General features: G+C 43.4%; 1 protein-coding gene across 1 annotated transcript in view; it reads left to right on the forward strand.

Annotated features, from left to right (window-relative positions):
• Window positions 1-17149, forward strand: part of LOC109937342 (interleukin-4 receptor subunit alpha-like) — a 277396-nt gene that overhangs the window by 256036 nt on the left and 4211 nt on the right. Inside the window, exons 2-5 of the mRNA XM_048609714.1 lie at window positions 9798-9930; window positions 12570-12720; window positions 13134-13279; window positions 14373-14521. Coding sequence (XP_048465671.1) covers window positions 9873-9930; window positions 12570-12720; window positions 13134-13279; window positions 14373-14521 — 504 coding nt within the window. The 5' untranslated portion in view covers window positions 9798-9872. The remainder of the gene's footprint in view (window positions 1-9797; window positions 9931-12569; window positions 12721-13133; window positions 13280-14372; window positions 14522-17149) is intronic.

Here is a 17149-nt window from a genome sequence, read left to right on the forward strand (position 1 = left end):
GAGGGCTACAGTGTCAGAGGGTCACTGAGGGAGTTCTGCACTGTCAGAGAGGCAGTACTGAAGGTGTCTCACAGTCTGCGAGTGCCGTCTTCACAAATGGAGATTAAAGCAAGGCTGTTTGCATGGATGTTAAAGATGTCCTAATACTCGGGGTGGGTGGTGCGGGAATAGCAATTTGGTGACATTCCTTTGCTAGACTAAAGAAACTTGAAGTAGGTTTTATTGCTGTCCAACTCCAAGAACAATCCTGGTGAGTTCTACTCTGATTACAGAGAATTCCAGGGCCATTGTCACACACCAGTTATAGCCCAAAACCAACAGAACAGTTGTGGATTCTCAGCTTTTATCCACATTGTCGGGGTAGTTTGTATTCTTCCATTGTTCTGCTGTGTGCGCAATTGGCTGTTCAGTGGATTTCAGTCTTGAGGGGCTTTGGCTGCAACTCTGGTCATTATGGACTGTTCTCTGTACTCCAGTCACAATGAACGGTTCCCTGTACACTGATCATTAAAGACAGTTGCCTATATTCTGGTTATTCTGGATCCTATATAGGCTATTTTCCAGGTACATTAGTAATTAAAGACTTTCCAGTATTCCAGTCATTAAGGGCTGTTCCATGTACTCATATAGGGTTTTCACTGGTACTCTGGTTATTATTGATTATTCCAATATTTGAGTTAATATGTTCCATTTCTGATGCTATGGTTATTATGGGCTGTTCCCTCTACTCTGATTATAGTGGGCTGTTCCCTGTACTCTAGTTCTTGTGGGCTGTTCCTAGAACTCTGTTTATGAGCAGTTCCCAGAACTTTGGTTATTATGGGATGTTCCCTGAAGTCTAGTTTTTTATGAACTGTTCATTTCACTCTGGTTGTTATAGGCTGTTTCCAGAACTCTGGTTTTTATGGACTGTTATGTGTATTCCAGCCAGGAAAAAACAGAGTTAACGTTTTGGGTCTGGTCACCCTTCTCCAGTTCTGAGGAAGGGTCACCAGACCTGAAATGTTAACTCTGTTTCTTTCCCTTGCAGATGCTGCCAGACCTGCTGAGCTTTTCCAGCAACTTTGTTTTTGTTCCTGATTTACAGCATCTGCAGTTCTTTCAGTTTTTATGTGGTTGTTATAGACTGTCCCCTGTCCTTAGGTCATTATGACTGTTCTCTGTACTCCAGTCACTAGGGATATTCCATCTAATTGTTATTTTAGACTGATCCCTCTACTCTGGTCATTAGGGACTGTTCCCTGGTACTTGGCTCATTTTGGACCATTCCCTGTATTCTGGTCATTACGGACTGTTCCCTGTAATTGGGTCACTATGGACTGATCCCTGTATTTTGGTCACTTGGGATTGTTCCCTGTACTCTGGTCATTAGGGACTGTTCCCTGTACTCTGGCCATAATGGGCTGTTCCCTGTACTGTGATCATTAGGGACTGTTCCCTGCACTGTAATCATTAGGCACTGTTCACTATACTGCGATCATTAGAGACTGTTCACTGTCCTGTGGTCATTAGAGAGTGTTCCCGGTATTGTGATTATTAGAGACTGTTCACTGTACTATTGTCATTAGGATGTGTTCCCTGTAATTGGGTTATCACGGACTGTTTCCTCTATTTTGGTAATTATGGGCTGTTCCCTGTATTTGGGTTATTAGGGATTGTTCCCTGTACTCTAGTCATTAAAGACTGTTCCCTGTCCTGTGGTCATTAGGGATTGCTCCCTGTGATCCAGTCATTAGGATGTATTCCTTGTAATTGGGTTATCACGGACTGTTTCCTGTATTCTCGTAATTATGGGCTGTTCCCTGTATTTGGGTTATTAGGGACTGCTCCCTGTACACAGTCTATATACATTGTTCCTTGTATTCTGCTTATTAAGGACTGTTCCCTGTACTCTGGTCATTAAAAACCGTTCCCTGTACTGTGACAGTAGGGACTGTTCCCTGTACAGTGATCATTAGGAACTGTTCCCTGTACAGTGATCATTAAGGACTGTTCCCTGCACTCTGGTCGTAGAAACTGTTCCCTGTACTGTGATCATTAGGGACTGTTCCCTGTACAGTGATCATTAGGGACTGTTCCCTGTACAGTGATCATTAGGACCTATTCCCTGTATTCTGGTCATTAGGGACTGATCCCTGTACTCTGGTCATTAGAGTGTACCCTATACTCTGGTCATTAGAGACTGTTCCCGGTAATCCAATCATTAGGATGTGTTCCCTGTAATTGGGTTATTACAGACTGTTTCCTGTATTCTGGTCTTTATGGTCTGTTCCCTGCACTTTAGTCATTATGGATAGTGAGGCCTCTTTTGGAGAAAGTTCTAGTTGCCCTGTTATAGGAAGGATATTATCAACTTGGATGGGAGTTCAGAAAAGATTTACCAGGATGTTGCCAGGAATGGAAGGTTTGAGTTATAGGGAGAAGCTGAATAGGCTGGGACTATTTTCACTGGAGCCCTGGAGGTTGAGGGATGACCTGATAGAGGTTTCTAATATCATGAGGGCTATAGATAAGGTGAATGGAGGGTGGCTTTACCCTCTGGTGGGGGATTTCAAGACTAGGGGGCATATTTTTAAGGTGAGAGGAGAAAGATTTAAAAAGGACACAAGGAGCAATTTTTTACACAGAGAGTGGTTTATGCGTGGAATGAACGTCCAGAGGAAGTGGTGAATGCAGGTACAGTTACAATATTTAAATGACATTTGGATAAGTACATGAATAAGAAAGGTTTGGAAGGATATGCCCTAAGTGCAGGCAAATGGGACTAGTCTAGTTTGGGATTATGATCGGCATGGACTGGTTGGACCGAAAGGTCTGTTTCCATGCTGTATGACTCTATGACTGTTCCCTGGAATCTGGCCATTATGGACTGTTCCCTGTACTCTGGTCATTAGGGATTGTTTCCTGTACACCAGCCATTATAGATAGTTCCCTGTTCTCTGGCTATTAGGTACAGTACCCTGTGCACTGGCCTTTATATATTGTTCCCTGTACTCTGGTCATAAGGGACTGATCCCTGTAATCCAGTCATTAGAAACTATTCCCTTTAATTGGGTCATTGTGGACTGTTCCCTATATTCTGATCATTATGGACTGTTCCCTGTTCTCCGGTCTACAGATTATTCCTTGTACTCTGGTCAAATTGGGCTGTTTCCTGCACTCAAGTCATTATAGACTGTTCCCTGTACTCTGGTCATTAGGCATTGTTCCCTGTTCTCCACACATGATGGAGAGTGTGCTCTGTTCTTTGTATGCAAGTTAATATGTACTCTTATTATCAGTGAGTAATAACTGGACTCTGGAGGCCTAGCATGCCTGCTGTGCTACCGCCAGGAGATGGCCATTCTGTGGGATGGAAAAATAAAGGGGAGGCTATGAAACCTCCCAAGGTCGGAAAATCAGGTGACATTCATACTGAAGGCATCACCACTTGACGATGCTACAAACTATAGCCAGCCATATCAGGAATTTGAAAAAAAAAGGGACTGTGGATGCTGCAAATCTGAAACAAAAACACAAGTTGCTGGAAACAGTGTTCCAAAGAAGGGTGTCCAGGCTGAAAACATTAAATCTGTTTCTCTCTCCACAGATGCTAGCAGACCAGTTTTTCCAGCAATTTGTGTTTTTGTTTCAGGAATTTCTCAAGTTGGGGCAGAGTGCATAATAGGTGATGTTCTGATTTATAGGTTTCCAAGTCCCATACTATCTGACTAGGTAATATGTTAGATTCACTTCATTGTCACTGGTGCTTCAAACTGAACAGCACTGTAGGTGCACCTTGTTCCCATGGACTACTGCACTTTCGAAAGTTAGCCCAACATCACCCTCTCAATAACATTATGGATGGGCAATAGATGCCTACTTCCAGAACATAAAAATTTGAGAATGAAAGAGAAAAGAAATCATCGATTAACCCTGTGAATTAATTGCCAATTTAAGATCCACATTGAAGTAGATGTTCCAGCTCATGATTTTCAAAAGTCTTGATCTCCTCCTAGTGGCACAATGGGGAATTTGTTAGGTTCACCCAATGTGATCAATGACAACCAGAATTGACACAGAGATCTGATTCTTGGTACTGCTCTTTCTCACTGACCACTCATCTCCACCAGTCCTCGGTGGCTATGAAGAGGGTATTGAAGGATCTTCCCTTGGTCCTTATATACATTTATCAGGGACAATCATTCAGTTTATTAGCTCCACCTGATGAATTGGCGAATGCATTTTCTATTCTTCACATTTCAAGGGAATCAAGAGAATAGGGCTAGGGCAGGAAAGTAGAATTATGATAGAAATCAGCTATGATCTTATTGAATAACAGACCGCCTGAAGGGCCATATAGCTTAAATCCAGCCCCTGTACCTTGTGTAAAAACTGGTGGGTATCAAGCACCTGAGATGGAATCTCTGGTCTGTCTCCAGGTGCATTTTTAAAATTTGTTCTTGGGATGTGGGTATCACTATTTGGGTCAGCATTTATTGCCCATTCTTAGTTACCCTTGAGTGTTGTGATGAGTTGCCTTTTTGAACTGCTCCAATTTATTTGGTGTAGGTACATCCACACTGCCATTGGAGAGGGAGTTCTAGGATTTCAACTGAAGAAATGGTGAAATATTTACAAGTCAGGATGCCAAGTGGCTTGAAGGGGAACATGCATGTGGCGTTGTTTCCATATATTGGTAGAATGTTAAATGAGTATTTCACATCCCTCTTCACTTGAGAGAAGGAGGATGTAGGTGCAGCATTCAAGAAGAAGGACTGTGAGGTGCTTGAGCTGATTGACAAATGGAGGAGGAGGAATAATTGGACGTTTTTGGTGGGGTAAATTCCCAGGACTGGATGAGTTGTATTCCAGGTTGCTGTGAGAGATGAGGGAAGGATATCACAGAAGCCCAAAACCAAATTTTTAATTCCTCTCTGGCCACAGGGGACATGCTAGAGGACTGGAGGACAGCTAATGTGGTTCCATTTTTCAAGAAGGTTTGTAAAGATAAACTAGGGAATTACAGGCCATGCGTTTCACATAGTGGTAGGAAAGCTATTGGTGAAAATTCTAAAAGGTAGAATTAATCTTCATTTAGAGAGGCAAGGATAACTTTGTCAGAGGAAGGTCAGACCTAACAGATCTGGTTGAATTTTTAAAGGAGGTGAGCAAGCCTGTAGGTGAGGGTAGTGCAGTTGATGTTTATAAGAATATCAGCAAGGTCTTTAACAAGGTCTTCCTGATAAAGAAGGTAAAATCACATGGAATCAAGGTTAACAATGCAAGTTGGATCCAAAATTGACTTAGTCGCAGGAGAAGATGGTGGTAAATGAAAGGCCTTATCAGACCACAGTTTCTCTCTCATTTGACAGAGAAATAACTAGTAGTGGTTTAACCTGAGGGTCACTATCCCTCAGGCGAGGGGTGAGGTTGAGAAGGAGAATCCTTCATGGTAACCTCAGCCGGTGCGGGGATTGAACCCACACTGTAAGCATCACAAACAAGCCATCCAGTCAACTTAGCTAACCGACCTGCTGTTTGTGTGCCTGCAGGCCAGTATCCAGTGGCGTCCCACAGGGTAAAGTGTTGGGTCCCTGATTGTTTGTGATATATATAAATGATATAGATGAGAATGTGTGGAGGATGATAAATAAGTTTGCAGATGACATGAAGATTGACTGGATGGTTGACAGTTAGGAAGGTCCTTAGGTTATGGGAGGATATAAATGGATTGGTCAGATGGGCAAATCAGTGACAGATGGAATTCAACCCTCAGCAGTTTGAGATGATGCACTTTGAAAGAATTAACAAGGCAAGGGAGTACTCAATGAACAGTGAGACACTAGGAAGCACAGAGAGACAGAGGAATATTGGGTGCTTGTCCACAAATCCCAGAATACAGCAGGACAGGTTGATAGGGTAGTTAAGAAGGCATATGGGACACTTGCCTTTACCATTTGAGGCATAGGTTATAAGGTTATGTGGGAGCTGTACAGAACTTTGATTAGTTGGAGTTCTGTGTGCAGTTCTGATCAACACATTATAGAAAGAATGTGATTGCACTGGAGGAGGTGCAGAGAAGATTCACCAAAATGTTACCTGGTGTGTGAAGCAGTTTAGCTATGAAGAGAGGCTGGATAAACTTCTTTATTTCTGAAGAAGGGTCTTGACCCGAAACGTTAGCTTTCCTGCTGCTCTGATGCTGCCTGACCTGCTGTGTTCCTCCAGCTCCACACTGTGTTATCTATGGATGAACTTGTGTTGTTTTCTTTGGAGCAGAGAAGGTTGAGGAGAGACCTGATTGAGGTGTATAAGATTATGGAGGGCAAGGATAGGCTGGATAGAAAGCAGCTGTTCCCCTTTGTTGAAGGGTCAATAACAAGGGGCACACTTTTGAAGTGAAAGGCAAGAGGTTTAGAAGGGAGTTGAAGAAACTTTATTTCACCAGAAGGTAGTAGGGATCTGGAATGCCCTTTTTGGAAGGGAGCTGAGGCAAATTATCTCACAAACATCAAAAAGTAGTTGGACAAGCCCTTGATATGACATTACATTCAAGATTATGGGCTAAGTACTGGAAAGTGGGGCTAGTGTCGATATAGCATAGTTTTTCATGGTATAGATTTGATGAGCTGAAGGGCCTCTTCTCTACTATGTAATTCTATCTGTTGCCTTTGTCCATCTAGATAGCAGTAGTCATAGTTTATAAGGTGCTGCATGTGAAGCCTTGGTGATGTTTGCACTGCTGCTTCTGAGCGTCAGTTCTGGAGGGAGTAAATGTTTGTGAATCCAGTAGCAGTCATGCAGGCTGCTTTGTCTTGGATTGTATCAAGCTTCTAAGTTTCATTGGAAATGCACTCGTCTAGTCAATTTAGGGAGTATGCCATCACACTGCTGACTTGTGCCTTGCAGTTGGTGAACAGGTTTATTGGTGTAAGGAAGATTCCTAGCCTTTGACCTGCTCTTGTAGCCGTTGTATTTATATGACTAGTCCAGTTTAATTTCTGGTCAATGGTAGCCTCCAAGATGTTGATAGTGGATGATTCGTTGATGGTTATGCCACTGAATGTCAAGGGCCGATGATTAGCTTCTCACTTGTTGGAGATGGTCTTTGCCTGACACTTGTGTGGCATGAATGTTACCTGATATTGTCCAGGTCTTGCTGCATTTGGACATGGACTGCTTCAGTATCAGAGTTGTGGATGGTGCTGAGCATTGTGCAAACATGAGTGAACATCCCCACTTCTGATCTTATGATGGAGGAAGGTCATTGATGAAACAACTGAAGATGTTTGGGCCTCGGACACTACCCTGAGGAACTCTTGCAGAGATGTCCTGGAGCTGAGATGACTGACCTCCAACAACTTCAACTATCTTCCTTTGTGTCAGATATGATTTCAGGGAGAGTTTTCCTCCTGATTCAGATTAACTCCAATTTTTCTCAAGCTCCTTGATGTTTAATTTTCCACCACCATGTTACTGGACTGCAGAGCATTGATCTGATTCACTGATTGTGAAATTGCTTAGGTATGTCTATCACTTGCTGCTTATGTTGCTTGACATGCAAGAATTCCTGTTTTGTACCTTCACCAGATTGAGACCTTATCTTTAGGTCTGCCTGTTGCTGTTCCTGGCATATCCTTCTGCATTCTTCATTGAGTCAGGATTGATCCCCTGACTTGATGGTAGTGGTAGAGTTGAGGATATACTAGGCCATGAGGTTACAGTTATATTGGAGTAAAATTTTGGTGCTACTGATGGCCTGCATGGATGCCCAGTCTTGAATATCTAGATCTGTTCAAAGTGTATCCCATTTAGAACGGTGATAGTGCCATACAACATGATGGAGGATATTCTCAATGTGAAAGTGGGACCTTGTCTCCACAAGGAGGCAGGCATGTTGGTGAGGATGAGGTCAAGTGTGATATTCCCTCTTTTTGGCTCTTTTACTACCTGCTGCAGACCCAGGCTTGCAGCAAAATCCTTTCGGACCCAACAAGCTCAGTCAGTCATGGTGCTGCTGAGCCACTCTTGGTGATGGACATTGAAGTCCTCCTCCCTGAATGCATTCTGTGCCCTTGCCATCCTCAGTGCTTTCTCGAAGTCGTATTCAACCTACAGGAGTACTGATTCATCAGCCGGAGATTGAGAAGTGTGCATGTTGTATGGTAATCAGCAGGAGGTTTCCCTGACCATGTTTGATCTGATACCATGCAGTCCAGAGTTATAGAAACATAGAAGATAGGAACTTTCCTGATCTGCTGACTTCCTCCAGTACCCACTAGATAGACAACATTACACATGCTGCCTTTCGTGTCCCACGTTTGCGCTGGAGAGCTGGCAGCTAGGCATCGGAGAGGGATCAGTCCACGGGGTCTGATGGGAGTTGTAGTTCTGACAAGGCAAATAGTGGCTAACAGCCGGGAGTTCTAATGTGAGCATGCGGAAGGCCCCAAGTGGCTGTCACGTGATGTGGCTGGAATTGGAGGAGTGCCTCTGTAAATACCGAGCCCGGGAGGGTCGGGGCAGGGCCAGGTTTATAGATCAATAAACCCATCCATCATCACCCACCACCCACCCAAACCCCTCAATCTCCACCCCCTCAATCCACACCATTCCTCCACCCACCCCCTCAATCCACTCACACCCTCAATGCACACCATCCTCCACCCACCCCCTCAATCCACCCACACCCTCTATCCACCCACACCCTCAATCCACACCATCCTCCACCCACACCATCCTCCACCCACACCCTCAATCCACCCACACCCTCAATCCACACCATCCTCCACCCTTCCTGCACCCACACCCTCCCTCCATCCACACTGACAATCCAGACCTTCCCTCCACCCACACCATCAATCCAGACCCTCCCTCCACCCTTCCTGCATCCACACCCTCCCTCCACCCACTCCTCAATCCACCCACACCCTCAATCCACACCCTCCCTCCACCCACTCCTCAATCCATCCACCCCCTCAATCCACCCACACCCTCAATCCACAGCCTTCCTGCATGCACACCCTCAATCCACACCCATCCTGTACCCACACCCTCAATTCTCACCCTCCCTCCACCCACACCCTGAATCCACACCCTTCCTGCACCCACCACCTTCCTGCGCCGACATGCAATATTGAGTACTCCTAGGGCGGCTCCCACCTGACTGTATACCACTCTGCTGCCAACTTTGCTGGGTCTGTTCTGCTGTGGGACAGGACTTACCCAGGGACTGTGATGGTGTTATCTAGGTCTTTGAATGTAAGGTATAATTCTGAAGGCATGACTATGTCAGGTTGTTGTTTGACTAGGCTCTCCCAATTTTGGCACTCATCCTCAAATGTGAAGATGATATTGCAGGGTCAGCAAGGATGAATGTACCATTATTGTTTTTGGTGCCTTAATTGATGCCATATGGTCTGTCTGGTCTCTTTCCACTTTTCTATTCTAGCAGTTGATTCAACGAAATGGCTTGTTCAGCAATTTCAGAGGGCAGCTAAGAGTCAACCACATTGCTCTGGTTCTGGAGTCACATGTAGTCCATACCATGTAACTACATCAGTTTCCTACACGAAAGGACCTTAGAGAATCAGATGGATTTTTATGACAATCAATCATAGTTTCATTGTCATCAGTGAATATTTAATGCTAATTTTTAATTGGATTCAGATTCCACCATCCATAATAGTGGGATTTGAACCCACGCCCTCAGAACATATTGTGATGGATTCTATGGTAGTATAACTTATACACAGGTGTTGCCTGTGTTACCATGATAGTGGTACGTCATTTACATAGTGTACTCTTCCTTACAGAATGATCGGTTACCTGAAACTTGCCTGAGTCATTTTCATTCCAAGTTAGGTTGGGAGATAAGGAGTGATTGCAGAATGAGCCTTGTTTCAGCAATATGGTGCCTTTTTGTATTTGGCTTTCAGCTCTGTCTAGGTGAGTGACTGTATTTATATGTCATAGGATTGGTAACACATATTAAAAAATGTTACTAAAGTGCCTGCATAACTTAAGAATAATATTGTTAGATTAAACTTTTAATGATTGGTCAGCATAATAAATAAACATATCAATATGTTTTCTGTACTGGACCCTGTTGTATCTGAATCTTAAAGGAGTGCCATAAGCTCCACCCCCAGTGATGATGTCTATGGACTTGTAGGCAGTACAAAGGAGTGAGACCAAACACCTGGTTCTAAAGTCTATGTAGCAATGTCAGATATATCAATGTAATCCATGCCTTGTGGCTAACGTGCACTAAACTGCTTCTTGTTCATTACAAGACATCTTCTACTTAGAACAGTAACTGATCTTCCTCTACCACACTATATCAAGTAGGCCCTGTAGATCCCTTCACATGAAGAGGATGATGGCCTGTCACATGGTGTTATGGTCCCAACTGATAGTACTACTGGTCAAGTCAGTCCCAGAATGAAACCTGGCCTGATAGATCGTCTGTTTATTTTCTTTTGTTATTTAATGTAGTGATTAGTCACGAAAACATATTCATAAAGGTTGCACATATTCTCTAGAATATGATCTTAACACAAACAACAAAGTTTCAACCTGTTTCCTAACATCATCCATTACAGAGACTAAAGTCCAGAGAAATTATATCACTATCTCAACTCTTTAGTATCTGACTCTTTCAGTTCTTCTCCAAGGTCTGTGGAGAAATCTTTGTAAGTCCTTTCCAAGTCTGCTGACATGAACACTTCACAAACCCGAGAGCCTAATCTTTCCCAGTTCAAATAACTTGCAGCTTTCTGTCAAACCTCTCCTGGAAGCTTCTTGAACTACATTCTCTGTTGGAGTGACTGGCTTTGCTTGAGCTGAACTGAAAACTTCTACTAGGAGAGAAACTAGAGCTTGTTTCTGAATTCAACTCAGGTGTTGAATCAACTGAAGTCAAAAATTTGTTTCTGAACTCAATTCCTGATTCTTCTGAACCGAATTGAAAACAAAACTAATGGCCTTAATGTGTTAACCCTGTCTGTCATAAACTCAAAAGTATAAACATCTTTCCATTAACACCACAGGGGTTTGCAGTTGCATGCTTTCTAAGCAATACTAGATTTAAGTCACTGTTCCATAATGATTGCTGACCTGTTAAAAAGTCTTCACAGCAGTAATCAAACTCCACCTGCCTTTCTTTTTAAAGCAATCCAAATTCCAAAAATAATATTGATACATTACATCATCACAATGGTGAGGTGCAGGCCAGTTTAGCTGCAAATACAACAAACATCACCAATAATGAAGTGAATCATTACTTTTGCCTGCCCCCAAAACAGTTTGTGAAACACTTCATGAATACAGTATCCTTGTAAGGGCCACAGTATACCAAAAAGACTTAAACATTTCGTGCATAGTCCTGCCCATTCTATGCTCAACCATCCACCACCAAATTCCAGCTGAGCATATGTAGCAGTGCTCACTATAGCCAAAATCTCCTTTCCAGTTCATCTTGTGAAGCTAAGTTGGATGTAGAGGGGGCAAGCGGCATAACTCCCAAATTACTCCCTATTCAGCAAACTACGGTAAGATCAAAATTCTAATTTTCTACAAAGTACACAGTTCACACGTATTGGGGCATTCCCCCATCCCAGTAGGAAAAGGGACCTGACAGATAACAATAACCCATAACGTGGGGCTAAAGATGTGTTAGCCTCAGTCAAAAAGCAAAAGAACTATTTTGTGCTTTTGATATCCCATGTAAGGTTCCATCCAGCAGAGAATTCCCACCTGCAGTTTTCTAATTTCCTGTATCCTCACTGCTTTGCCATCAAGACTCATCACACTATCTTTGATTTTATTCTCTTTAACTCCTTTACTCCCACAGTGTTGGATCTCCTGAACTTCCCAACTTCCTCAGTTTTCTGGTTTGGGAAGTGGAGGTTGCAGCTTCCTGCCGCTTCATGCTAAATTTGTTGATTCTTTGCTTTGGTACATTGTTGTTTGGGTACCTCAGTCAAATACCCAATATCGGGTTATTGCGCCAAAGGAGGCAACACAACCAAGCCTGATCCTTTCCTCACACAACCACCCCTGCAGGTATTTTCTAACGGGCATATTGGGATAGTGACTAAGAATCACTCATTTGTGGCACGATCCAGCACAGAAATAGATCTTTCAGCCCATCAAGTCCATAGTGATGTTATCCTCCGTATGAGCCAAATCTCCTGCTCATTAACATTCCCTTCAAGATCCCACCTGTCTATTTCCATTCTCTGGCTCACTCCCTTTACCCTCACTCTGCTCACTTGACTTCATATCAAAGTAAATTTAAAAACAGCGGCCTGAACATTTGCCCTGACCGGGGCCTGCTAACGTATTGCTGAATGAATTGAAGTGTACCTACTAAATAAGAATCATGACAAGAAGATCTGGAAACCAAATTGTACTCCTGCTGTGCTTCCACTTGTTGACAAAATGTGACTGTCTAGTTTGTGTTGCCCTTTGTTCCACACCCACCCTGTCACGTCATTTGACATAAGTTAGCATTCTTGTTGATTTTTAACTTTTGAAATCAAATGAGGATAATATGTGACTGACACATGGTTACTAATTTATAGCCAGCGATGATGATCAGCCGAAGCTTCTTGAGTGTTACAGTGACTATCTCAAGGAAATTATCTGCACCTGGAATGTAGGCCCCAACACAAACTGTTCCACTGATTACAGTCTGCAGTGCAAGTTGATGTCCGGTTTTGATGAAATATGCAAGTAAGTAATAGTATTTTTATCTGCTCGTCACTGAACAATGTTATTCCAGTGAAAATGAAAGAAGACAGAGGAACAAGAATTGACAAGCAAAAATAAGATGAAAGGAATCCAATATGGAAGGATAGTACCCCAGATATATGAGGGAATAGACTAGATGCTGAAGCTTTGATAACAACTTATGGAGTGCATGTTACTGAGTAATATGTAAGACCTAGCTCATTGAATATAATATCCATATCCCATTAGCCTCTCTCACAAATCAATCACCAAAAGCATTTTCAAACCGCTAAAGGATTAGCCTGACTACATATGATTGGAAGTAGAGCTAATTCTCTGAGCCTAGCAACAGTAAGATCTAGAATCAAAACCGATTGAAGAAGTCAAATCAATGCCTCTTTCTTTATATTTTTCAGCATAACGGATATTAAAACTCTTCCCAAATCAACCTGTCAATGCAGGATCACAAAACCAACTTTGGTATTTTTTGCCAATTATGAAATTACGGTCCTTTTCAAAGGAATAGTGGTCCTTTCCAAACACATTAGACCATCACAAACCAGTAAGTAGATTCCTGGGCCACTGTTTCTTGGCAATAGCTTTAAACAAATGTTTGATGTGTAAATATCTACTCTGTTAGTGAGATTTGTTACTCCATTTGTTTCTCCCCATTTCCATCTCCTTCCATATTTGTTCTGCTCAGGGCATTACCTCCTTTAGTGGGATTCAGTTCCTTGTTAGGGTGCAGTTCTAGACATCTTCCAATAAGTCACTATGCTGGTGTCACCTCATCAATTTAGTATGAGGAGATGCTTCAGAACTGCTATCTTCACTTGATGATCAAATATAATTTAAACTGCCATTAAGCGGTCAATGAAAGCTAAACAAATACACCACATTAGCTGACCTTCCTTTCTAAATCCAGGGGACTAAGACCAGCTGAGATATCAGGGTTTGGCATCTCTGGGATTGTGTGGGTGGACGGATTAGGTTATTAAAGAAAATTATATGAGAAGACTGGAATAATAAATAGAGTCCTTAGTTTAAATTCCCACACTAGCTGAGGTTATCATGAAGAACTCTCCTTCTCAACCTTTCCCTTCGCCTGAGGTGTGGTAACGCTCAGGCTAAACCACCACCAGCTGCCTCTCTCCAATGAGAGAGCAGCCCTATGGTCTGGTAAGTCTATGGTGACTTTACCATTAAAATGAGGTGAGGTAATGGCCTTGGTATTATCACTAGACTATGAATCCAGAGACCAGGGTTCAAATCCTGCAGATGGTGAAATTTGAAATCAATGAAAATCTGGAATTACGAGTGTAATGATGATCGTGAAACCACTGTCAGGAGAAAAACCCGTCTGGTTCACTAATGTCTTTCAGTGAAGGAAATTACTGTCCTTATCTGGTCTGGCCTACACATAACTCCAGACTCACAGCATGTTGGTGACTCCTAACTGTCCTCTGGGCCATTAGGGGTGGGCAATAAATGTTGGTCCAGCCACTATCCCATGAATTAATTAAAAACAAAGTCCTTCAGAGTCAATGGGCAGAATCAATGTTTGTTGTAGATGTTGGATAAAATGATGTTTTCTCTTTCCAAGCTTTTCTTGTGTAAAGTTGACATTTCCTAAACAACAGAATCATTTCTTCCAGTAAAACCTTTGGCTCCACACAACCTCATGGTAAACATTTCAGCAGACAAACAGCATTTCCTAGTCTGGGATGATGATTACAACAACACATTCATCGAAAAGAATCTGGAGTATCAAATCGCTTACATGAAGACAGGAGGAAACTGGAAGGTTTGCACTCCAAATTTAGACTTCCCTCCTCTTGAACTATTTTACGTTTGTTCACTGATCCTTATAATCAAATTTCTTAAATGTTTACAATTTAACCGCTTTCTAAATCCTTCATGTAACTGAAGAGCTTTGAACTCAGTATTAAGATATTACCTCTCCTGTGAACAATTTGCGAAACTTTCATGAGAACAAATAGAAGTCAACAGACAATTTGCTTGCTTTAAACCCTTGCTCAATTGAAAGCTTCATGCATAATGTTTAATTAGCAGCTAAATTTAAGTTTCAGGCATATGCATGGTGTATGCCATTTAGAAACAATATTTTAGCCAGGCTTGTCCCAGTAGGTAGTCCATCTTTAGCAATCAGTGAGATGTAGATTACACAGCCAATCTACCTTGTAAGATTTATATTCAACTCTTTGTGTCTGCTCCAGTTTTTTATGGATAATGTCTTATTTTTAGTAATTAAGGCTGCATTGGTAGTTAGTAAATCTTTTGAAAGCCTCGAGTGTTTGAGGTTTATTTTCATGAAGATCCTCCCATTTACGATTGCAGAGATTCTGTTCAATCAAAGTTGACCCTATTTTCCACCCTCAGCCCATGGTTATCTTGAGGGATTAAGACCTCCAATGTTGTAGGATATAAATGGATGCAGGATATAACAGCCTGGAGTAAATGGGATGCAGGAGGGATTGTTGTTCAGTCTGTGGGCTCTCTCAAATTGCTGATATAGGTAAGGAAAGTTTTGAACCCATAAAACATACCAAAGGATGGATGTCTTCCCTGCTGCTTTTTTATATTTTGAAACTCAAATAAAGAATAAGAGTCCAACATTTGGTTTACCAGAAAAGTTAGAAAGGTTAAAGGAGTAATTCTGTGATCCAAGGAGGAGGGTATGCATTCTGAGCACTACCTGATACGTAACATGTAATCGTTAGTGGAATGTATCCTGGTGATCACATTGACTAGAGGTGAGATAAAAGTGACTGCCTTTGACATCGAGGCTACATTTGATCCAAAATGATATCAAGAAGCTCTAGCAAAACTGGAATCATTGGGAATTGGGGAAAATTCTGCACTGATGAGAGTCAAACCTGGCACAAAGATGGTATCAGAGATAGTAGGAACTGCAGATGCTGGAGAATCTGAGATAACAAGGTGTAGAGCTGGATGAACACAGCAGGCCAAGCAGCATCATAGGAGCAGGAAGGCTGACGTTTCGGGCCGAGACCCTTCATCAGAAAAGGGGGAGGGGAAGGGGGTTCTGAAATAAACAGGGAGAGAGGGGGAGGCGGATAGAAGATGGATAGAGGAGAAGATAGGTGGAGAGGAAACAGACAGGTCAAAGAGGCAGGGATGGAGCCAGTAAAGGTGAGTGTAGGTGAGGAGTTAGGGAGAGGATAGGTCAGTCCAGGGAGGACGGACAGGTCAAGGGGGCGGGATGAGGTTAGTAGGTAGGAGATGGGGGTGTGGCTTGAGGTGGGAGGAGGGGATAGGTGGGAGGAAGAACAGTTTAGGGAGGCAGGGACGAGCTGGACTGGTTTTGGGATGCGGTAGGGGGAGGGGAGATTTTGAAGCTTGTGAAATCCACTTTGATACCATTGGGCTGCAGGGTTCCCAAGCGGAATATGAGTTGCTGTTCCTGCAACCTTCGGGTGGCATCATTGTGGCACTGCAGGAGGCCCAGGATGGACATGTCGTCTGAGGAATGGGAGGGGAAGTTGAAATGGTTCGCGACTGGGAGGTGCAGTTGTTTATTGCGAACCAAGCGTAGGTGTTCTGCAAAGCGGTCCCTGAGCCTCCACTTGGTTTCCTCGATGTAGAAGAGGCCACAACGGGTACAGCGGATGCAGTATACCACATTAGCAGATGTGCAAGTGAACATCTGCTTGATATGGAAAGTCTTCTTAGGGCCTGGGATGGGGGTGAGGGAGGAGGTGTGGGGGCAGGTGTAGCACTTCCTGCGGTTGCAGGGAGAAGTGCCGGGTGTGGTGGGGCTGGAGGGGAGTGTGGAGCGGACAAGGGAGTCACGGAGAGAGTAGTCCCTCTGGAAAGCAAATAAGGGTGGGGAGGGAAAAATGTCTTTGGTGGTGGGGTCGGATTGCAGATGGCGGAAGTGTTGGAGGATGATGCGTTGGATCCGGAGGTTGGTGGGGTGGTACGTGAGGACGAGGGGGCTTCTTTTTTGGTTGTTATTGCGGAGACGGGGTGTGAGGGATGAGTTGCGAGAAATGCGGGAGACACGGTGGAGGGCGTTCTCGACCACTGAGGGGCGGAAGTTGTGGTCCTTGAAAAACGAGGACATCTGAGATGTACGGGAGTGGAATGCCTCATCCTGGGAGCAGATGCGGCGGAGGCGAAGGAATTGGGAATAGGGGATGGCATTTTTGCAGGAAGGTGGGTGGGAGGAGGTGTATTCTAGGTAGCGGTGGGAGTCGGTGGGCTTGAAATGGATATTGGTTTCTAGGTGGTTGCCCGAGATGGAGACAGAGAGGTCCAGGAAGGAGAGAGAGGTATTAGAGATGGTCCAGGTGAACTTAAGGTTGGGGTGGAAGGTGTTGGTGAAGTGGATGAACTGTTCGAGCTCCTCGTGGGAGCACGAGGCAGCGCCGATACAGTCATCAATGTA

Source organism: Rhincodon typus, chromosome 21, assembly GCF_021869965.1.
Source record: "Rhincodon typus isolate 14 chromosome 21, sRhiTyp1.1, whole genome shotgun sequence".
Taxonomy (NCBI): domain Eukaryota; kingdom Metazoa; phylum Chordata; class Chondrichthyes; order Orectolobiformes; family Rhincodontidae; genus Rhincodon; species Rhincodon typus.